We start from the raw sequence: 23,017 nt of genomic DNA, 5'->3' as shown, positions 1-23,017 counted from the left end.
TTGGATTTGGGCACAGTTGCCAGTTGTCATTTGCTGGCTCAGAACGAGCATCATGAGGACGGCTGTGAGCAGGCGTACCGTGTCAGAGAGATGCTGAGCCCAGTGGATGAGCAGCGCCGGCTGAAGGCCGTGTTTCTCTCCGGCGCGCAGCGTGCCGAGACCGTGCTGAACCAGCATCCGCAGTTTAGCCGACGTCCCTGACCTGAGACACACACAGAGAGAAAACACTGCAGTCAGACACGGAGCCGTGCGTCAGGCTCACACTCACAGCAGAGCAATCACTCACAGCGCCCTCTTGTGGATCAGGCTGTAGACGGCGTCCCACCACTCGCGCTGCTTGACGGAGGACAGGAGCTTCATGATGTGCAGAGGCAAACACCGGGGCTGATGCGGCGAGGAGACCGAGGCCATCCGTGCCGTCTCCTGGAGCTGCGTCTGACTGCTGAACACGACGCCACACAAGAACACCTGCAACACATCACATATACACAGAGTTACAGCTGAGGCGCTTCATCAGGTCCGCTGAGATCCTGGGATTGTGCCTCTGCCACAGTCCTTTACGACAGGACTTCAGTTCCAAACGCTGTGCTTATGGACTACAGCCTTATATTCATTTCATTTATTTTCTTAAATTCGTCAATATGTCAATCTTGTAAAAAATTATAGATAAGCCATCAGCCAAACTGTTGAGCCAAACATGCATATTAGAGCTTTACAGCATTACACAACCACAGGCATTGATTTACTGCATTAACTAAAACACAGCATTTTAGAGAGGCTACAACAGCACCTAAAACAATCATCAGACATGAATGGATCAACTAAAAACTCATTTCAGAGACTGTGCATGTTTCATGAAAGCCAAATGTAGGTGAATGTTTCCGCTGTGCCTCATTGACGATGGGAAGGGTGGACGCACCTCCAGGTCGAGCAGGCAGATGGACTCGGGTGAGTTGGTGTCTAGTTTGGAGGTCTCGAGCGTGAGGCGAGGGAAGAGCTGCTTGAGCCAGTGCTGAAGGCTGACGCTCTCCTTCATCAGCGCCCACTGCAGGCCGAGCCACGCCAGGTGCTGAAGATCACCCGCGTGCAGCAACACCGCACCTGTGAAAAGCAGTTTAACCATCATGAGTGAAAGTTTATAATTTGCAAGTTTCTAAGTCCTGCCAATTTAAACATTGAAGTCCTTTTAAACCATTCAAGTGCAAGAAGAAGTGAAAGAGAACTCAATTAAATACTTGTGCACTGTTTTCTGTGTGCACAAAACACACATCTATTATTTTAATATAGTAGCCTATATATTCTTTTGGAGCTGCTGTACAGCAGAAATGAACACTGAATCATTTCCCTGTTATCCCTGTAAAGCTGCTTTGAAACCATCTGTATTGTATAAATTGCTGTATAAATAAAGGTGAGTTGCCTCAAAAACCATTATATGATTAGAACCGTGAGTTTTGTGATCAGTTACACCACAAGACCGGACCGGATCTAGAGTCTTTCTGACACTCACCGCTGTCCCACTTGGCCAGATCTGCGGCGCTGGGTGCTTGTGCGCTGATGTGCATCTCGTTGTTGCAGATGAAGGAGAGCTGCTCGTGCTTCTGTGTGCCGAAGAGAGCGTCGAACAGATGGCTCGGCCCGCTCCGGTTCCCGAACGCCTCCACCACGGCCTTCAGCAGCTGCTCCACGTCCTGGCTCAGATTCAACAGCATGTGACCCGCCTGACTCTGGCGGTCCGAGGCCAGCAGCTCCAAAGGCTTGTGGGACGCGTGCTCACTCTTCATACTCTTGGCTTTGGGTCTGGGAGCCTGAGGGAGACACGGATGTGACACTGTACAGTGGCCGATCACATGAGCTGCAGCCACACAAGGATCAGGAAACACATCATACCTGATAGGCCAGGAGATAACAGAGAGTGGCATCATCCTGCACGGCCCTCCACTGCTGCAGCCCGTCCTGCGCCGTCTTCAGCAGCAGCGTCCCGGCGTACAGGTACAGCTGAGCCCTCATCTCTGTGAACACCTCTGACAGCTCGTCCAGTGTGTTCGTGGCCGTGTTCTTCAGAGACTGCATCATACAGTCCAAACTACAGCAAAAACATGGCGTGAGCATTTCATGAATGTGTGAACCTGAAGCGGTAACGTTCCATTTTACGCGACACTCGTCAGGGATGCCCTCTCTCACCATTGTTGTTCGCCCTATCTCTTGAGCCTCTTGCACTGAAAATCTGTCTACATTCTATGGTTAAGCCCATTACTTTTTGCAATACTTCACACCGGATATCTTTATACGCGGATGATATTTTATTATATGTCAGTGATACAGCTAATTCAATCCAGCATGTTTTGTCGGTGTTTAATTCTTTTAGTTTATTTTCCGGATATAAAATTAATTGGACCAAATCTGCATTAATGCATTTAAACAATTTATCCTCTTAATCTGCCAACTTGTATTCCAATAGTATCTAGCTTTAGGTATCTGGGCATTGAGAGTTTTTCTTCTTTACATACAATAGCTTTAAAAAAATTTCAATGCATATATAATCGTATAGCTACAGACCTGACTCGTTGGTCAGCACTACCATTATCCTTTCAAGCTCGTATATCTATAATTAAAATGGATGTTCTACCTCGTATAAAATTTTTTTTCTTCTATGATACCACTTGCACCACCTACTGATTACTGGTCTAAGCTGCAAACATTAACTTCTAAGTTCATATGGAATGGAAAATCTCCTCGTATAAAGTATGCAACTCTGCAACGTTGCAAAGATGCTGGTGGTCTAGCATTGCCAAACTTCAAGTTTTATCATTGGGCATTTATTTTGCGACCTCTTACAGTATGGTTGAACTCTGTCCCGCTTGTATCTTGGCAACCGGTTGAATTTAATTTGGTATTACCGTACAGATTGAAAGATTTAATTTATTGTAATGTCCCGTAAAAAAATAAAATAAACAACATATCTTCTTTTTTTCTGGTGTGCTGCTTCAAAGTTCTGTCACAAAATCCTTCATTCATTGTCCTTAAATCAAAAATGGAGCGCAGCTGGAAGAAAACAAAATTAGAGGTATTTCGTAATTCGTGGAAAGAGCACATGATCACATACAGAAAGGCCGTAAAAACTGCTAGATCTGCTTATTTCTCAACTCTCTTGGAAGAAAACAAACACAACCCAAGGTATTTATTCGATAAAGTGGCTAAATTAACCAAAAATAAAGCTTCAACTTCTGATGATTGTAAACAGCACAGCAGTAATGACTTTATGAACTTCTTCACATGTAAGATTGATAATATTAGGAAAAAAATTTTAACCATGCAGCCGTCTACTACAGTATCACATCAGACAGAGCATTGTAGTGTCACTGAGGAAAAATTACACTCATTCACTGCTATAGGAGAAGACACACACACACACACACACACACACTCACTCATTTACTGCTATAGGAGAAGAAGAATTGGCTAAACTCGTTAAATCATCAAAATCGACAACATGTATGCTCGACCCTATACTGACTAGGCTATTAAAAGAGATGCTACCAGAGGTCATAGATCCTCTTCTTAATATCATTAATTCATCTTTGTCATTAGGATATGTACCGAAAACGTTTAAGTTGGCTATTATTAAACCACTTATTAAAAAATAAGTTCAGTATGGAGTACCACAAGGCTCAGTGCTAGGACCGCTGCTCTTCACCCTGTACATGCTACCACTGGGAGATATCATTAGGAAGCATGGCGTTAGTTTTCATTGTTATACTGACGATACTCAGCTCTATATTTCTTCACACCCTGAAGAAACTTACCAATTCACAAGATTAACGGAATGCAGAGCTGATATAAAACATTGGATGACCGGTAATTTCCTGCAACTCAATTCAGAAAAAACTGAATTTTTAATTATTGGACAAAAAAGCTCCACAAGTAGTAACCTAGAATACTGTCTAACACTTGATGGCTGTTCTGTCAAGTCCTCGTCGTCAGTGAGGAACCTGGGTGTGCTCTTTGATACCAATCTTTCGTTTGAAAGCCACGTTTCTAGCATCTGTAAAACTGCTTTCTACCATCTTAAAAATATATCTAAATTACGGCTCATGCTCTCAATGCAAAATGCTGAACAGTTAGTTCATGTGTTCATGACCTCAAGGCTGGATTACTGTAATGCTCTACTGGGTGGTTGCCCTGCTCGCTTAATAAATAAACTCCAGCTGGTCCAAAACGCAGCAGCTCCAGTTCTTACTAGAACCAGGAAGTATGACCATATTAGCCCAGTTCTGTCAACACTGCACTGGCTGCCTATTAAACATCGCATACATTTTAAAATCTTACTTATTACTTACAAAGCACTAAATGGTTTAGCTCCCCAATACTTGAGCGAGCTCTTAACATATTATACTCATCACGTCTACTGCGGTCTCAAAATTCTGGCCAGTTGATAATACCTAGAATATCCAAATCAACTGCAGGCGGTCGATCCTTTTCCTATTTAGCTCCGAAACTCTGGAACAGTCTTCCTAAAATTGTTCGGGAAGCAGACACACTCTGTCAGTTTAAATCTAGACTAAAAACACATCTCTTTACTGTGGCATACACATAAAACACTTTTTCAATGAAATGATTGTTAGGCTGCATTAACTAGATCAGCCGGAACCGGGAACACTTCCCATAACACCTGATGTACTCGTTACATCATCAGAAGAATGACATCTACGCTAATGATAGTCTCTCTGTTTTATCCCGTGGTTTACTGCAGTCAGCCGGATCCGGGCCGTATCCAGTTCAGATGGTGGACCCGCGCTCAGAGAAGACCAACGCATGACCCTGAAGTGTCTGAGAGACCGTGATTAGACTCCCCCTGAAACTGCCACATCGACACGGCATCTCAATAAACCCGTCTCCAGCGTGATGACTCCGATTGTTCGAATATTACAATTAAATAATACTTAAATCGATATGTCATCCTCAATAAACCCGTCTCCAGCGTGTTGCCCCCGGTCCCTCGAATATTCTGATCTATTATGACCTCTGACCTGTAAAGCTGCCAGAATAATAATAATAATAATACGCTGTTTGTTAATTGGCCAGAGGAGAACTGCCCCCCCGACTGAGCCTGGTTTCTCCCAAGGTTTATTTTTCTCCATTAGGTCTCCTGATGGGGTTTTGGTTTCCTTGCCACTGTTGCCTCTGGCTTGGCTTGCTCAGTTGGAGACACTAAATTTTCAACTAAACATCGAAATAAATCTAATTAATAAACTAAATTAACCATTTAAACTAAATTACTGATCGAATTATTGATCTAAAGCCCACACTGTCACTGTATGATAATTGAAATGAACTGATGACATCAGCGTTTTTTCCAGAATGGCTATACAGCTGAATACAATTATGCTGCATTATTTTCCTGTTTAACACTGTAAAGCTGCTTTGAAACAATCTACATTGTTAAAAGAGCTATATAAATAAAGTTGACTTGACTTGAATGGCACTCTCACACTCCGATATTTCATAACCATAGTCTCCTTACAGACAGCGATAGAGGCATTCATGTTTTAGCTGACATTTGGGGGGAAAATGGTCTTCGAACATTTAATGATTTGTGTAAGGAATATAATTTACCAGGAACCTCCCTATTCTTTTATCTTCGTCTCAGATCAGCCATGAGAGCATATGGGGTTCCATGGGGTACTAACATCTCCTGTCTCACTATGCACAAAATTTTGACAATAAATAAAAGTAAGAGGGGTAAAGTATCTTCTTTCTACTACTTATTCTTGGAAGCTTCTTATAAGCAGTTACCAATTTTAGATATCTGGTACAGAGATCTATATGGTACAGAAATAGAGAATAATAATGACGAAATCTGTTGGGATTCAATATGGTCTATTCTTAAACTTGTCTAAAAAACCCTAACCATCAACTAATTAATTACAAATTGATTCACAGGATAAATCTTACCCCTAGAAAACGTTACTTAATGAAATTTTTCTCATCATCCAAATGTAATTTCTGCCCGGGAGGTTTGGTAGGCACATTTAAGCATATGTTCTGGGATTGTCCTGAAGTTCATGGTTTCTGGAAACGAATATCTACTACCCTGAAAGACATTCTGGAAACTGATATACCATGCTGCCCTAAGCTTTTGCTTTTAAATGGTGACTCATCTTACAGTTTTTCTGTGTCACAGAAAAAATTGCTATTCTCTGGATTAACTGCAGCTAAGAAAATGCTTGCCTTACATTGGAAACCTCCACACTCTTTAGCTTGGTCTCACTGGATGTATTCTCTCCTGGACATTGCTAATATGGAGCTATCAGTGGCAAAGATGCACGGGGTCACTAACAAAACTATCTCTGTATGGTTAAAGGCAATTTCTAAAATTGAGAACTTGCTGTAAAAGGAGAACTTGCTTTAAGAACTTGCTTTTTTTTTAGATATGCATGTATATAATGTCTTGATTGTGTCTAATGTAATAGAGGGAGTGGGGAGGGAGAAGGGGTTTTATATGGTCGCCGTGGGTGGGTGGTTGGGTTAGTAGTAAAATCAAAAGAGTTCAGTGTTTTGCACTTGATTTTCATATTATACATGTAACCTGGAATTCTTAATAAAAATTTGATCACAAAAAAAATAATAATATCAGAAAGGCGATCAGCACATCCTTGAGCTGCTCTGGGGTGAGTCAGATCAGACCACAACCTCAGAAAGTCACTATGTCTGATTTCGAAGCAATTGATGGTAACATTTTAGAAGAAACGGTACAGCACCTTAAAGAGCACCTATCATGGCATTTAAAATGTTACAAATATTGTTTTAGAAGTCCCCAACAACAGTTTTGCATGCATGCAATGACAAAAAATACTTTATTTTCCTATAATATGCATTTATTTTTACCTGTTTTGACAGCGATTCTCAAATGATTCCTTTAGTGATTCACTTTTCAAAACCCCGCCTTTATGTGACGCTAATCTGCGGTGATTGGTCCGATGACCCAGTCAGTTGTGATTGGTATAGTCTGTGCAGATATTTTCGGAAACGGAACGCCCATCAAAGTTATAGTGACAGTAATTTGTTAATATGTGTCAGGAGTTATGAATATGAAAACCGCGTCGGTACTGTTTGATTGTAATATGAGCCTCAGCTGATCTCATTCATAAAAAAACTCCTCTATTCTCCTCACGAAGACTCGCGACAACATCCCTCAGGGCTTTTAGTTCAAAAGTGTGCAGATGAGGAGACATATTGATAGATTCTCATATGTCTGTGTCAAATTTCTAAACAGAGGAGTATTTTTTATTCAATACTTCCTCAAAATGCGCAGATATAGCCTAATCATGAGCGATTGAGTCTCTTATGTGTTGTTTTCAATTCATCCTGGCAGCCGGAGGGCGCTCTGTGCACATGTAATCCATATATGGTACAGACAGATGAAGAAGATACCATGTGGCATAATAGAAGTCCATAATAAAAGCTTCCTGAGATTGCGAAACATGCAAATAGAGACATTTGACGACTAATAAACACTCAATTGCGACGATGTATGGTTTGTCTTCAAGCCACTTAGTCTTCAAATGCTCATCCTTGGGCAGATGAAAAAAGTTTGCTTTTGAGTCGCACTTCAGAACACAGTGTCTCGTCGCCATGATGTTTTCTAGTTTTCACTGGCGTCTTGGAGCGCAATAAGTGGGCGTATCGTATTCAAATAACTTGACAAGTTGACGTCATCTAGTCAGAGAAAAAGCTTCGGTCTTCTAACGATTCTTAAAAATGACTCAGAGTCGACTCTTACTTTTGAAAGAAAATAACTATATATACGGTGCACTGTCATATTTCAAACTTTGCAGGATGTTTTTGTTCACTTAGATCTGTGTTACACACTAAATGAAAGGTACATTTCAAAATTCCATGATAGGTACTCTTTAAAACATCAACCTGCGCCCTTGACACTGTCATAATTCCAGCCTGTGTTTCCCTGTCTTGTGAGGACTCTTTTGTTATTTCCTGTCTTGTCATGTTTTGTAGTCTTTTGTAGTTTTTCATGTTGATTAGTCTTCCCAGATGTTTCCCATTCACCACACCCCCTCCTTGTTATCTTGTTAAGCTTGTCTGCCTGTGTGTATATATATGCTTGTGGTTCACTTGTCTTTTGTCGTCGTTGTTAGCTGTTAACCTGTTCGTGTCTTGATTCTTGAGTTCCCGGATGTCACTGTTTTATTTATGGAATAGTTTAATTAAAGTTGTGTTTGCAAGTGGATTCCATCTCTCTGCTTCATCTCTCAGCATTCGTAACAGAACGACCGACCTAACAACATGAATCCAGCAGCACAGATCATGCGTCTCCGACAGGGTGACCGCCTGATCGAGGAATATGTGAAGGACTTTATTGATTTGGCATATAAGACAACCATGGATGAGGTATGCCTCATGATCTTTTTCCGAGGGGGGCTATCAGAGCCACTCAGCTCGTATATGCCACAATGGCATCCGGACTGGTCGTTGAAATATTATATAGACATTGCCTTGCAACAGAGTGGCTCTGCTTTCACAGTGGGCGTCATGGAGGAGGATCGTAACATTCCCACTACATCTCCCACGCCTATGTCTTCGGACAAGATGGCCGCCAGTCCAGAGTCTCATCCCATCATGGCTACCAATCCACAGTCTTATTCCGTCATAGCCACTGACCAGCGTCCCGAGACGGCTCCAGCCACTGACCAGCGTCCCGAGACGGCTCCAGCCACTGACCTGCATCCTGATACGGCTCCAGCCACTGACCAGCGTCCAGAGATGGCTCCAGCCACTGACCAGCGTCCAGAGATGGCTCCAGCCACTGAGCAGCGTCCAGAGATGGCTCCAGCCACTGAGCAGCGTCCAGAGATGGCTCCAGCCACTGAGCAGCGTCCAGAGATGGCTCCAGCCACTGAGCAGCGTCCAGAGATGGCTCCAGCCACTGAGCAGCGTCCAGAGATGGCTCCAGCCACTGAGCAGCGTCCAGAGATGGCTCCAGCCACTGAGCAGCGTCCAGAGATGGCTCCAGCCACTGAGCAGCGTCCAGAGATGGCTCCAGCCACTGAGCAGCGTCCAGAGATGGCTCCAGCCACTGAGCAGCGTCCAGAGATGGCTCCAGCCACTGAGCAGCGTCCAGAGATGGCTCCAGCCACTGAGCAGCGTCCAGAGATGGCTCCAGCCACTGAGCAGCGTCCAGAGATGGCTCCAGCCACTGAGCAGCGTCCAGACATGGCTCCAGCCACTGAGCAGCGTCCAGACATGGCTCCAGCCACTGAGCAGCGTCCAGACATGGCTCCAGCCACTGAGCAGCGTCCAGACATGGCTCCAGCCACTGAGCAGCGTCCAGACATGGCTCCAGCCACTGAGCAGCGTCCAGACATGGCTCCAGCCACTGAGCAGCGTCCAGAGATGGCTCCAGCCACTGACCAGCGTCCAGAGAGGACTCCGCCTCCTGTCACGGGTCCAGAGAGGACTCCGCCTCCTGTTAGGAGTCCAGAGAGGACTCCGTCTCCTGTACCTCCTATCCTCGCTCCAGAGTCTGTAGTGCCTCCTGAGAAGATTTTGAGAGGGGGCTACCCATCCATGGAGGCTGGCCCTGAAGGGTCTGTGCTGCTATGGTTCCCTGAACTGCCTGAGCCTCCGTGGCTCCCTGAACTGCCCGAGCCTCCGCGGCTCCCTGAGCTGCCCGCGCCACCATGGTCCCCTGAGCTGCCTGTAGTGCCATGGTCCTCCGAAATCCCTGTACCGCCATGGCCCCCTGATCTGCCTGTACCGCCATGGCCCCCTGAACCGCCTGTACCGCCATGGTCCCCTGAACCTCCTGCACTGCAGTGGCCGCCCACGCTTCGCGGTCCAGGTCCGCCCACGTTCCACGGTCCAGGTCCTCCCAAGCTCCACGGTCCAGGTCCTCCCATGCTCAACGGTCCAGGTCCTCCCATGCTCAACGGTCCAGGTCCGCCCATGCTCCCAGGCCCGTCTCTGCCAGGTCTGGGTCCAAGTCATGTCCCCCTGCACGGGCCTGGCCCACCATCCATCCCCTTGTTCTGCCTCCGTTCCACCACCCTCCTAGACTGTTTCCTGTGGAGTGTCTGGAATCCGCTCCTTAAGTGGGGGGCTCTGTCATAATTCCAGCCTGTGTTTCCCTGTCTTGTGAGGACTCTTTTGTTATTTCCTGTCTTGTCATGTTTTGTAGTCTTTTGTAGTTTTTCATGTTGATTAGTCTTCCCAGATGTTTCCCATTCACCACACCCCCTCCTTGTTATCTTGTTAAGCTTGTCTGCCTGTGTGTATATATATGCTTGTGGTTCACTTGTCTTTTGTCGTCGTTGTTAGCTGTTAACCTGTTCGTGTCTTGATTCTTGAGTTCCCGGATGTCACTGTTTTATTTATGGAATAGTTTAATTAAAGTTGTGTTTGCAAGTGGATTCCATCTCTCTGCTTCATCTCTCAGCATTCGTAACAGACACACTCCCCACTTCTTTTTTCAAAAGTGTTTAACTGTTTAGAAGCAGATCTCCTAGAAGTGGTAAACTCCTCACTTCTTTCTGCGACTTTTCCAAACTCCCTTAAAACCGCAGTAGTTAAGCCCCTCCAGAAAAAGAGAAATCTGGATAACTCCATATTGAGCAACTACAGACCAATCTCAAATCTCCCCTTCAAAGGCAAGATCATTGATCATTGAAAAAGTTGTTTTCAATCAGCTGAACAAATTCTTGCGCTCAAACGGATACTTTGACAATTTTCAATCTGGTTTCCGACCGCATCACAGCACGGAGACAGCGCTCATAAAGATAATAAATGATATTCATACAAGTAGATAACACAAATGATGCATTAGGGGCTGCATTTACAGATCTATTAAACTCCTTTGGGGTTAAGCAAAACGTCACTGGACCCACTCATCGTCTTAATCACACACTAGATTTAATTATATCACATGGAACCAACCCAACCGACATAGATATTATACCGCAAAGTGATGATGTCACTGACCATTACATGGTAACTTGCATACTGCGTACTGCTGAAATCTGTCATGTTGCGCCACGTTATCGACCAGGCAGAACAATCCTTCCAACCACTATAGATAGATTCTCAAATAGCTTACCTGATCTGTCTCAGCTGCTCAGTGAACCCAAACAAACAGATGAACTAGAGGAAATGGCTAGCAGTATGAGCACGATTTTATCTAGCACATTAGAAATTGTTGCACCAATTAGATTAAAAAAGGTTAGAGAGAAACCTAAAGCACCATGGTACAACAGTGCTACACATGTTATCAAGAGAGAAACTCGTAACTTAGAGCGTAAATGGAAACAAACAAATTTAGAGGTCTTTAGAATCGCGTGGAAAGATAGTATGTCACGTTATAAAAAGGCCCTAAAAGCAGCCAGGGCTGAGCATCTCCGCAAAATAATAGAAAATAATCAAAATAACCCAAGGTTTTTATTTAACACCGTGGCTAGACTAACAAATAAACAAACATCGCCTGAACAAAATATTCCGTTACAGTTTAGTAGTAATGATTTTATGAATTTCTTCACTGAGAAAATAGAAAGCATCAGAAACAAAATTGTAAATGTACAATCTTTAATGATGTCTTATGATTCAACCGCAATTATCGCCCCTCAAGAACTACTACACCGCTTTACAACCATAGGACAGGAAGAGCTAAATAAACTTATCATTGCATCTAAACCAACAACATGTTTATTAGATCCAATACCCACTAAACTACTGAAAGAATTGTTACCTGTAGTGGAAGAGCCTCTTCTCAATATTATTAACTCATCTTTATCTTTAGGTCATGTTCCAAGAATATTCAAGTTGGCAGTCATAAAACCTCTGATTAAGAAGCCACAATTAGATCATAATAACCTAGCAAATTACAGACCAATTTCAAATCTTCCATTTATGTCTAAAATACTAGAAAAAGTTGTGTCCGCTCAATTGTGCGCTTTCTTGCAAGAAAATGATATCTATGAAAAATTTCAATCAGGATTCAGGCCGCATCATAGCACAGAAACTGCACTCGTTAAAATCACAAATGATTTACTTCTAGCTTCTGACCAAGGCTGTATCTCAATACTAGTTCTACTCGATCTTAGTGCTGCGTTTGATACTATAGATCATAAACTACTCTTAGATCGACTTCAAAATTACACTGGTGTTCAGGGACAGGCATTAAACTGGTTTAGATCGTACTTATCAGACCGCTACCATTTTGTCTGTCTAAATGGGGAAAAATCAAAGATGACGTCAGTAGACTATGGGGTGCCGCAAGGATCCGTGCTAGGCCCTCTGCTATTCTCAATATATATGCTGCCACTTGGTAATATTATAAGAAAACATGGAATTAATTTCCACTGTTATGCTGATGACACTCAATTATATATTTCATCACGACCGGATGAAAACGCTAAATTATCTAAACTGACAGCGTGTGTTGAAGATATTAAATACTGGATGACGTGTAATTTTCTGCTATTAAATTCAGATAAAACGGAGGTGTTACTTATTGGTCCAAAAAACTGCCCACAAAACCTCTCGCAATACAATTTTACCTTGGAAGGATGTCCTGTCACTTTATCCACTACAGTAAAAGACCTGGGTGTTATATTAGACCGCAACCTGACATTCGAAAATCATATTTCATATGTTACAAGAACGGCATTTTTCCATCTTAGAAACATTGCTAAGCTACGTAACATGCTATCTATTTCTGATGCAGAAAAGTTAGTTCATGCATTCATGACCTCGAGATTAGATTACTGTAATGCTTTATTAGCTGGTTGTCCTGCATCCTCAATAAACAAACTACAGTTAGTCCAAAACGCGGCTGCTAGAGTTCTTACTAGGTCAAGAAAATATGATCATATAACACCAATTTTATCATCTCTACACTGGTTACCTGTGAAGTTCCGTATCAATTACAAACTATTGCTACTAACCTATAAAGCCCTAAATGGTTTAGCTCCAGTGTATCTAACGGATCTTCTATCGCCCTACAATCCATCGCGCTCTTTAAGATCACTAAACTCTAGGCTTCTGGTCATTCCTAGGATATCTAAGTCCACTAAAGGAGGGAGGGCTTTTTCACATTTAGCTCCTAAACTCTGGAATAGTCTTCCTGGTATTGTTCGAGGTTCAGACTCGCTGTCCCAGTTTAAAACTAGATTAAAGACGCATCTCTTTAGCCAAGCATTCACATTATAATTATCTTTTTATACTACAGTTAAATCGGATCAAAAGCATTAATATAATATTCTGAACAGCAGCTACGCTAATCATTTCCCATCTGCTTTTCTGTTGTTATCTCGGGACACTAGTCCCGAGGTAAATAGTTCATCAGCTCCAGTTTGTATCCAGCCTCTCATGGAGACTTCGGATGCCCCGACACCTGTGATGAGACGACTCTACGCCTGTGAAGAGACGACTCAACGCCTGTGAAGAGACGACTCAACGCCCGCGTTGTTATGGCCTAAATTAATACACGATTGATTAACTTTTTCGAACATTATTCTTTAACATTGTCTTTCTAACATTTTTACTGTACATCTATGAAATGCACTTTCTGTAAAGCTGCTTTGAAACAATGTGTATTGTGAAAAGCGCTATACAAATAAATTTGAATTGAATTGAATTGAATTGAATTGAATTGAATTGAATATTCGCTTAAATACTGATACAGGTAAAACATCAATTCTGGTACTACTGGACCTCAGTGCTGCATTCGACACTGTTGACCACAACATACTTCATGACAGGCTGGAAAACTGGATTGGGCTTTCTGGAATGGTCATCAAATGGTTCAGGTCATACTTAGAAGGGAGAGGTTATTATGTGAGTATAGGTGACCATTATCATGGTTTAAATCATACCTATGCGACCGTTATCAGTTTGTAGTAGTAAATGAAGATATGTCACACCGATCGCAAGTTCAGTATGGAGTACCACAAGGCTCAGTGCTAGGACCGCTACTCTTCACCCTGTACATGCTACCACTGGGAGATATCATTAGGAAGCATGGCATGACCAAGTCTGAGTGGACATCCATGACATGCGGAGTCCCACAAGGGTCAATTCTTGCTCCACTCCTATTCAACCTGTATATGCTGCCACTGAGCCAAATAATGAAAAATAACAAAATGGCTTACCACTGCTATGCTGACGACACCCAGATCTACTGAGCCCTATCATCTGATTACTACAGCCCCATTGACTCTCTGTGCAAATGCATTGATGAAGTTAACAACTGGATGAGCCAAAACTTTCTTCAGTTAAATAAATACAAAACTGAACTCATTGCATTTGGAAACAAAGTTGAAATTCTCAAGGCGAAAGCATACCTTGAGGCTAAAGGTCAAACAACTAAAGATCAGGTCAGGAATCTGGTTGTTATTTTGGAGTCAGACCTGAGTTTCAGTCGTCATGTCAAAGCAATAACTAAATCAGCTTACTATCATCTGAAAAATATATAAAGAATTAGATGCTTTGTTTCCGGACAAGACCTAGAGAAACTCGTTCATGCTTTTATCACCAGTAGGGTGGACTATTGTAATGGTCTTCTCACCGGCCTTCCCAAAAAGACCATTAGGCAGCTGCAGCTCATACAGAACGCTGAGCAGAACCAGAAAATATGACCATATCACACCAGTCCTCAGGTCTTTACACTGGCTTCCAGTCACATTGAGAGTAGATTTTAAAGTACTGTTACTTGTATATAAATCACTCAATGACCTAGGACCTCAATACATTACAGATATGCTGATTAAATACAAACCCAACAGATCACTCAGATCATCAGGATCAAGTCAGTTAGAAATACCAAAGGTTCACTCAAAGCAAGGAGAGTCTGCTTTTAGCTCTTATGCCGGCCGCAGCTGAACCAGCTTCCTGAACAGATCAGATGTGCTCCACAAGTAGCCACTCTCAGATCCAGACTCAACACATCTGTTTAGCTGTGCATTTAGTGAATGAGCTCTGCCACTGTACCTCCGACTGATTGCACCTTATCTTATCTATGTATCGTCTTTTTATTCTTTTTAATTCTCTTTACAACTGTATATCTCTTTCTTATGCATCTGTTGATTATTATTTTTGGTTAGGGCTGTCTGACTGGAAGAGTTTGGAAAAGGAGAGCAGTGTGCTTCGCTTCATTCCATTAATGCTATAAGTAAAGAAGCGGACTCAAGAAAGGGGAGGCCCTGTGGGGCATAGTAACGTCCCCTACAGGAGCCCGTTCTGGACCGACTTCTCCAGGAGACATTGCAAACCTGCTCCATCTCTTACATTTCTGTAACATTTCTCAGTTTAAACATTTGTTATATTACCTATCGTCTATTGTAAATAAAATATTGGCTCATGTGATTTGAAAGTCTTTTTGTTTTCATTTTATTCAAATTTAAAAAATGTCCCAACATTTCCGGAATTCGGTTTGTATTTAAGGTCTGAAACATCAAATAAACCTTATGTGGTTGAAAACACTATATGTCAAGTGCTGTGCGCGTCCATCTCTGGCTCAGCGCCAGCCAAAGAGTGACAGCATACTTGAATTTAGCAGTTGATCACATGATGGACTGAACGTTCAAATCACACCGGTGTGATCGTACGCGTCGTATTTAAACATGTATTAAATAATGGAGAACAGGTTAAGTATAAATATGATGAATATAAATACAGTGCATAAATGTATCAAACACTCCACTCTAGAGTTACTGTTCTGTTGTAGGTTATGGTCACTGAAGGGCTTTTCTGAGGTGAATGTGACGTTACGTGACATATTGTTCTCCAGCTGTGTTATTCACGTCATTGAAACACTGATTGATGGATCACATGAGACATGACCGATTCCTACTGATGTTCATTCATGTTTATTTGCTGCTGTAACTAGTAGTGAAGAGGAAGAGATGATGGGTTCATCTCTCAGCACACACACACACACACTAAAGGGATTGTAAGACTTTCATCAGCTGGTGAAACTCGTGGCTGATGTGTTGTAGTGGCCGGACAGGCTTGTGTTGACGTACCTCCAGAGAGCATCAGCGCTCTCCTCGCAGCCCTTCCCCATCAGGGTCAGTCTGACGCGGCTGCAGAGCGCCAGCAGCAGCTCTTTGTGAAACTTGCGCGACGCCTGCTCGTTCGACGCCACGCTGGGCTGGCAGAGATACTCCTGAAACACAGCAGATTGATCACACACAGAGTCGTATCACCAGCTTCCCTGGATCTGCTGAAGCCGCCCACTGACCTGAAGGACGCTGACCAGCAGCTCGTACCACTCCAGACGGTCCCTCAGAGCGCCAGTCTTCTCCACCTCCAGACAGTGCTTCACCGCCTCCTCGTGCCGGCCGTCTGCGCTGTACAGACGCACCAGCTTGTCATTGATGTAGGTGTCGTCGGGCCGCAGCTTGAGCTCCGACTGAAGCAGCTCGTACAGCTGGTTGGAGCCTTTCTGTCCTCGTGTGCTCAGAAGCTTCTCCTGCAACAGAGAGAGAAGCGTGAACTCGGAGGACAGCGAGTGTGTTCAGAGCAGGCGGATGTGATGTGGGCACTGACCCTCAGACTGAAGACGGAGGGATGTCCCGGCAGGAGCCTGGCGGCTTTCTCCACCCAGAACTCGGCCCGGCTGTCAGGCTCCGGTTTACCACACAGCAGCTCCGCCACCTTCAGAACCAGGTCTGACTGAGCCGGATTCAGATCCACTGAACGCTGAGAGTTCAGAAACAGACATCAGCGTTACAGAACCTGCACTCATGCTTACACTTTACAAGGGCATTAAAAGTTCAACAATACGACGACCTTGGAAACAAAGCAGAAGGGCAGAATAATCCACGCTGATCTTGATGTGCTTCACCTGCACTAACTGTGTTATAACTGAATGTGAGGAGAGAGAAACTGATCCCCACGATATGTAAGGAATAATTGACTACGGGCCGTTGAATTATTAGAAAAATAATGCACACTCGAGGTGGTGATGCGGTCACGACGCGAAGCGGAGTTATGTGTATGCCACAGTAAAGAGATGTGTTTTTAGTCTAGATTTAAACTGACAGAGCGTGTCTGCTTACCGAACAATGTTAGGAAGAGTTCCAGAGTTTAGATGCTAAATAGGAAAAGGATCGAGCGCCTGCAGTTGATTTGGATATTCTCGGTATGATCAACTGGCCAGAGTTTAGAGAGCGCAGTAGACGTGATGGAGGATAATCTGTTAAGAGCTCGCTCAAGTACTGGAGATAAACCATTTAGTGCTTTGTAAGTAATAAGCAAGATTTGAAAATGTATGCAATGTTTAATAGGCAGCCAGTGCAGTGTTGACAGAACCGGCTAATATGGTCATACTTCCTGGTTCTAGTAAGAACTGGAGCTGCTGCGTTTTGGACCAGCTGGAGTTTATTTATTAGGCGAGCAGGGCAACCACCCAGTAGAGCATTACAATAATCTAACCTTGAGGTCATGAACGCATCAACTAGCTGTTCCGCATTTGTTAGCCGCTTTTCCACTGTCGGGCCATTGCGAGCAAGGGCTTTCAACGGGCCGAGCTGGGCTAATAGCTGGGCCAGGTTTGGTCAGTCAGACTGGGCTACCCCGCGTCTGCAATAGAGGCATTGATCCGCGGATCCATTGCTATCTTCGCCGCGAGACCAGAGAGGGTATTCTGCTGTGAACAAAACTTTTATGCTGAACAATTTCATCATGAAAAACAAGCTGGACTTTCTCTTTCTGTCCGAGACCTGGATAAAGGTAGGGGATCTTTCTCCGATGGCTGAACTATTACCACAGGGCTATACATATTTTAATTCCCAGTGGCTAACTGGACGAGGTGGGGGCCTCATGTCTATCTTTAAATAGGACATTAGTTGTCGGATGTTATCGTCCGATGTTTATCATAGTTTCAAGTTGTGGTGAGATTGTTTTTTCTGACCATAAATTGGTGTTTTTTGACCATAAGTTGGTGTTTTTAATACTTATTTTAATAAGAACATAAGAAAATCATTGCCAGAAATAAAAACGCTTTAGGAAAATTACCCCCCTGATTAACATAGAGTTTTGCTGAGAGGAGATGGAAGAAACCATCCATTATGATATATTTAGGGATTCCTTAGCGAACTTCCAGAAGGCTTCTAAAGATGCTCAACACAAATATTATTCTGAGATTATTACACATAATGTAATAAACCCTGCTATTTGCGACTATACATTCTATTATTAATCCTGCTCAAATTAGGTATCCTCATCCTGATGCTATGAATTTCTTAATTTTTTTAATGGGAAGATCATCGATCTACATGCGAAAATACAGTAAATGCCAAAGGCTGTACAGCCAAGCCTACTATTGACCTGTAGTACAGAACGGAGTGAATATGAACGTATTACACTTCCAGTGCTGGTGGATATAGTCACACATCTCAAACCTTCCTCTTTCAAAGGCAATGTTATGCCTCCTCGTCTTTTTAAGCAGATGTTTGGCAGTTTAGAGACAGCTGTGCTGTATTTAATTAACAAATGCCTTAGCCAGCGTGACTCTAAGCACGCCATAGTCACCCCACTCCTAAAGAGGTCAAACTTGGCAAAAGATAATCCCAATAATTTCAGACCGGTTTCAAATGTACCTTTTTTAGCCAAGGTCTTAGAAAAAGAGTTTTTTAAACAATTACAAACTTATATTACAATGAATTCAATAGGTGAGCCTCTTCAATATGGATTTAAGTCATAACATTGCGCTGAAACAATGTTAGTCAAGGTATTAAATTACATTGGAGAAAGGAGAAAATGTTATCTTGATTTTACTTGATCTCAGTGCGGCTTTCGATATGGAGGACCAAGAGATTTAATTGAAATGTTTAGAATACTGGGTTGGTCTAAAAGGGAATGTCCTGAAATGGTTTAAATCATGCCTTACAGACAGATCTTTCTCAGTTAGCATGGGGAACTGATATTCATCAAAACTACTCCCTTGGGGTGTCCTGCAAGGGTCGATGCTTGCCCCGTTACTGTTTTCTCTGTATATGTTACCTCTGGGGGCTAGCTTTCGAAAACACAATGTAGCATTTAATTGATACGCAGACGATACTCAGATTTATGTGCCAGTGAGACAGCTAAATACGAATTAAATTGATGCTTTATCAGCTTTTTTTATTTTGTAATAAAATGGATGTAATTTGAAATCTGAGACTTTGTTTCATTTCAAAAATAACAAAGCACAAAGCTTATTGCGATTTATTGGATGAATTTGAGCTGAGCGTGTGTAAATTAACACAGTGCCGCGCTTGACTCTGAAACAGACCATAATATAAATACCCAGACTGCAGTCAGAGAGCGAGGAAACGCAGCCATTACCAGTGTGTATTTCCCAGCATTATTATGGGTAAACTGCACAGCTGAAGCCTGTATTCAGACACTAATAGGGAAACATGTCAGAGTAAAGGAAGGGAAGCCCAACCTTGTAACATCCCACAGCTTTGTCCGTTTCCCCGTCGCGTTCGAACAGCTGCCCGAGGAACTTGTGCGCTTTAGGATCCTTCGGCTGACCGGTCAGATACTCTGAAACATGCCTATGACCGAACGGTGTGAGAGAGAAACACATCACTTCAGAGAGAAACCAGACATTACACAAACCACAAAGAGCAAAGGAATTAGCCTACCTTTGAGCAAGGTCATATTCTTTAGCCTCAAAGTAGAGTTTGGCAAACAGAAAGCCTTTCACTGCCTTCTGCAAGACACAAAACAGGTCAAAGCGTCACGATTACACAATATCTGTGTGTAGTAGTGCACATCATATTCAGCTTTAATCTTTAACACTGGCGGTTTACAGGCAACAGAATAATCCAGTAGTGTTCGGACTGACGGCTCAATCGGACTGAAAAGCCTTCATGTAAACAAGAAAAAGAACCAATGTAGGAGAATAGTTATGCACAAACAGTGGGAAACTGCATATTTGATCTATCTATCACTTTGTGTAGCGTTCATGTAAACACTACATTCAGATCCATCAGTCGGAATGAATTCAGTCCGACTGAAGCAAAAGTTGTGCATGTAAACGATAAAGCCACTATTTTATGCCACCTTAAAACTACAACATGCAAATTAAATGGAAATGAATGAAGCTCTGATACACAGATAAAGCACTCAGTATCTTCTCAAGGTTCAGTGCACTTCATGAGAAATATTGAGATCACTCGTACTATTGGACTGCATTCATCACGGGTGTGGCTCAGTTCCCATCATGCACTGCAGCTCAATTGGAATGACCGATCTACTGCTTTACTGTTATTATTATTATAGTCAGAATTCCATCTATGGCAAGCAGTGTTAACATTTAATCCTTACAACATAACTAGTATTTATTGTCATGCTACTAGTACTTATTCTTTAGATCCTAGTTCTTATTTATTAGATACTGGTACTTAAATAGCCACTATAGTTCTTAATTTTAGATACTACTGACACACAAAACAAAGTGACACATCTCTGTCGAAATAAAGGACGAATTCCAAACAGTGCTTTTGCACCCTTGAAGGGCACTAAAGGGAACGCCATTTGTAGGAGCGCTCTAAACAAAACCCTCGGCGTGAGTAGGGCATGGATGCTCACTTCTAGTGGTCGACCAATGATTGCAGATGCCGATATCTTAAGCCCCATTTCCACCAAAATTACCCGGAACAATTTGTCCCAGGAAGTTTTTCCTCCCAGACCTGCCGTCTGTGTTTCCATCACAGTCTAAAGTACGGTGAAGATTAGTCTGGTGACGCATGACTGCGCATGAGTCTTTCCACAGCACACTGGATTTCATCCTCCGTATATGAACTTAATAAAGACTGAACCTCGTTGTCGGCCCATCGGTCATATTTTTTCATTGTTGATTCGAAGAACAAACGACTCTTACTGCATGCACCACAGAAATAAATTAAATTTGTTGAAAAAAGTTGAAATAAAATGTTGGGTGAGCTCAACCAATCAGCACGTTCAGCTCTCAAGTCCCAGCCCCGAAAGTTTGAAGAAGTACTACCTCATGAGCAGGGCCGTTTTGAGGGGGAAATATCTACCCAGAACTTCATTTAGACCCTGCGGTGGAAACAAACGAGTTGCAATAAAATGCTGGGTGAATCAGCATGTTCAGCACTCAAGTCCCGCCCCCGAAAGTTCCTGAACTTTGAAAAAGTCCAGCCTCATGAGCAGGGCCGTTTTGAGGGGGAAATATCTACCCAGAACATCATTTAGACCCTGGTTCCTGCGGTCGAAACACACGAGTACCAGCCCAAAGTCCCTCGTTCCTGGGGAAAGTTCCTGCGGTGGAAACCGGCTTAAGGGAGGAGGGAGGCCGATGGCTGATGTAAAGCCGATATATTTATATATACACCGTATTGTTCCAAATATAAGACAATGTTTTTTACTTGGAAATACATCTGAAAAAATGGGGTCGTCTTATATGGTGTCTAATCTTTAACATGTCAATAATACACCTGAAACAATAGGGAGCGCCAAAGACGTGTAAATACATCAGACAACTCTCATTATCCAGCCCAGAATACAGTGCGTCAGAGTGTAATGTTAGAGGATGGCAAGCCCAAAAATGCACACAGTCAAAGAAAAGCTTAGGAGGCCACACAATGGAAGCTCATATTTCATGCACAGTAAGGTCTGAAGAGACTCATCATACAGAGAGAAGCCAGCCAGTTTGGGGAAAAAACATTTAACAGTGCTTGCGTATCATTCTTTCAATGCATTTGATAATTAATATTCAGAAAGTAGAACTGAAATGACATTCATTACAAGTTAATCGAAATACACCTGCAGACTATTTTTCCTGCCATGAATTTTGTCATTGAGGATTTGTTAAAAATACTGTCTCGTCTCATCCCTAACTAGTAGCCTACATATTAAGTTCAGGATATATTTTCTCTAAAAAGTTACTAGTAAGTAAAAATTAAGTACTAGTTAAATCTTTTCTTAACAAGTAAAGTATATTTAAATACTAAACACTATTGGAATAAGTATTATCTAATCAATAAGAACTAGTATCTAATGAATCTTTAAAAAGGTACTAGTACCTAAAGAATAAACACTATTAGCTAATGAATAAGTACCAGTAGCAAAATAATAGATGCTAGTTTCTAAAAAATAGATAAAGCCTGAAAATAGATACTATTACATTTTAAGGATTAAATGATAATGCGGCTTGCCATATTCCATCTCATCATACAGGTACAGGTGTGTCTACAGAAACACACACAGAAAGAAACACACATGCCATTACAATAACACAAACCATCAACTTGTCCTGTGTGCATTTATTTGAGACGCGCCCCTGCTGAAAACACACACACACACAGCTAAAACCAGCCTGAGCCATCTGCATTTGTTCATTAACCAGACACTAAAGCGAGGAACTGATCTGAGATAATAAACCCGAGAAGAGCTAGAGATAAAGTTTATATGAATATGAGAGTCAGAACAGGTAAAGATTGGAGATCAGAGAGAGCAATGAAACTCAATTAAAGCAGTGAAAGAGGGTTGGACCTGAAATCACTGAACAAACACTGAGTGAAAGACGCACAGTTTCACTTCTGGAAAAGCGAAACTCAATGGCTCTGACACAGGGAAATACTTCAGGGAAGTGTATAGGACATAAAGCAGAACGTTTGAGTTTGAGCGACAGACGCTTATGTCTGCCATCCTCAGATCTGTGTGCCGCTTCTTACCTTCTCTTTCGGCACTGAGGAGATGTACCGCTCCATGTACCGCTCCACGTCCGCTTTACTGCGCCTCATGCCTGCTGTCACACACACACACACACACACACACACACACACACACACACACACACACACACACTCTCTCTCTCTCTCTCTGAAGTCACTCACACACTCTCTCTGCTATCTCACACACTCTCTCTGCTGTAAAACACACACTCACACACACTCTCTCTGAAGTCACTCACACACTCTCTCTGCTGTAAAACACACACTCACACACACTCTCTCTGAAGTCACTCACACACTCTCTCTGAAGTCACTCACAC

The 23,017-nt window shown here is 42.7% G+C and overlaps 2 protein-coding genes across 2 annotated transcripts in view; one reads left to right on the top strand and one right to left on the bottom strand.

The window, feature by feature from the left end:
* LOC307129468 (E3 SUMO-protein ligase RanBP2-like) overlaps positions 1-22,766 on the bottom strand; it is a gene marked incomplete at both ends in the record, with an annotated part of 38,947 nt that extends 16,181 nt beyond the window's left edge. The window contains 11 exons of the mRNA XM_079821908.1: positions 79-202; positions 287-468; positions 920-1,101; positions 1,508-1,805; positions 1,888-2,083; positions 16,029-16,171; positions 16,247-16,477; positions 16,555-16,707; positions 19,439-19,550; positions 19,641-19,708; positions 22,698-22,766. Coding sequence (XP_079678034.1) covers positions 79-202; positions 287-468; positions 920-1,101; positions 1,508-1,805; positions 1,888-2,083; positions 16,029-16,171; positions 16,247-16,477; positions 16,555-16,707; positions 19,439-19,550; positions 19,641-19,708; positions 22,698-22,766 — 1,758 coding nt within the window. The remainder of the gene's footprint in view (positions 1-78; positions 203-286; positions 469-919; positions 1,102-1,507; positions 1,806-1,887; positions 2,084-16,028; positions 16,172-16,246; positions 16,478-16,554; positions 16,708-19,438; positions 19,551-19,640; positions 19,709-22,697) is intronic.
* Positions 7,943-10,461, top strand: LOC307129685 (uncharacterized protein). The gene is made up of 2 exons (XM_079822318.1): positions 7,943-8,680; positions 9,130-10,461. Exon 2 carries the CDS (start codon positions 9,139-9,141, stop codon positions 10,123-10,125), a length of 987 nt encoding a protein of 328 aa, XP_079678444.1. The 5' UTR covers positions 7,943-8,680; positions 9,130-9,138; the 3' UTR covers positions 10,126-10,461.
* Positions 22,767-23,017: the final 251 nt, after the last annotated feature.

Source organism: Gobio gobio, assembly GCF_949357685.1.
Source record: "Gobio gobio genome assembly, chromosome: 7".
In the NCBI taxonomy this organism is placed as follows: Eukaryota; Metazoa; Chordata; class Actinopteri; order Cypriniformes; family Gobionidae; genus Gobio; species Gobio gobio.
Note: the sequence above shows the minus strand (reverse complement) of the source record. Positions and strands in the feature narration are given on the sequence as shown.

Coding starts and splice junctions, on each gene's coding strand:
- LOC307129685 (XM_079822318.1), top strand. CDS start 9,139: ATGGCTCCAGCCACTGAGCAGCGTCCAGAGATGGCTCCAGCCACTGAG.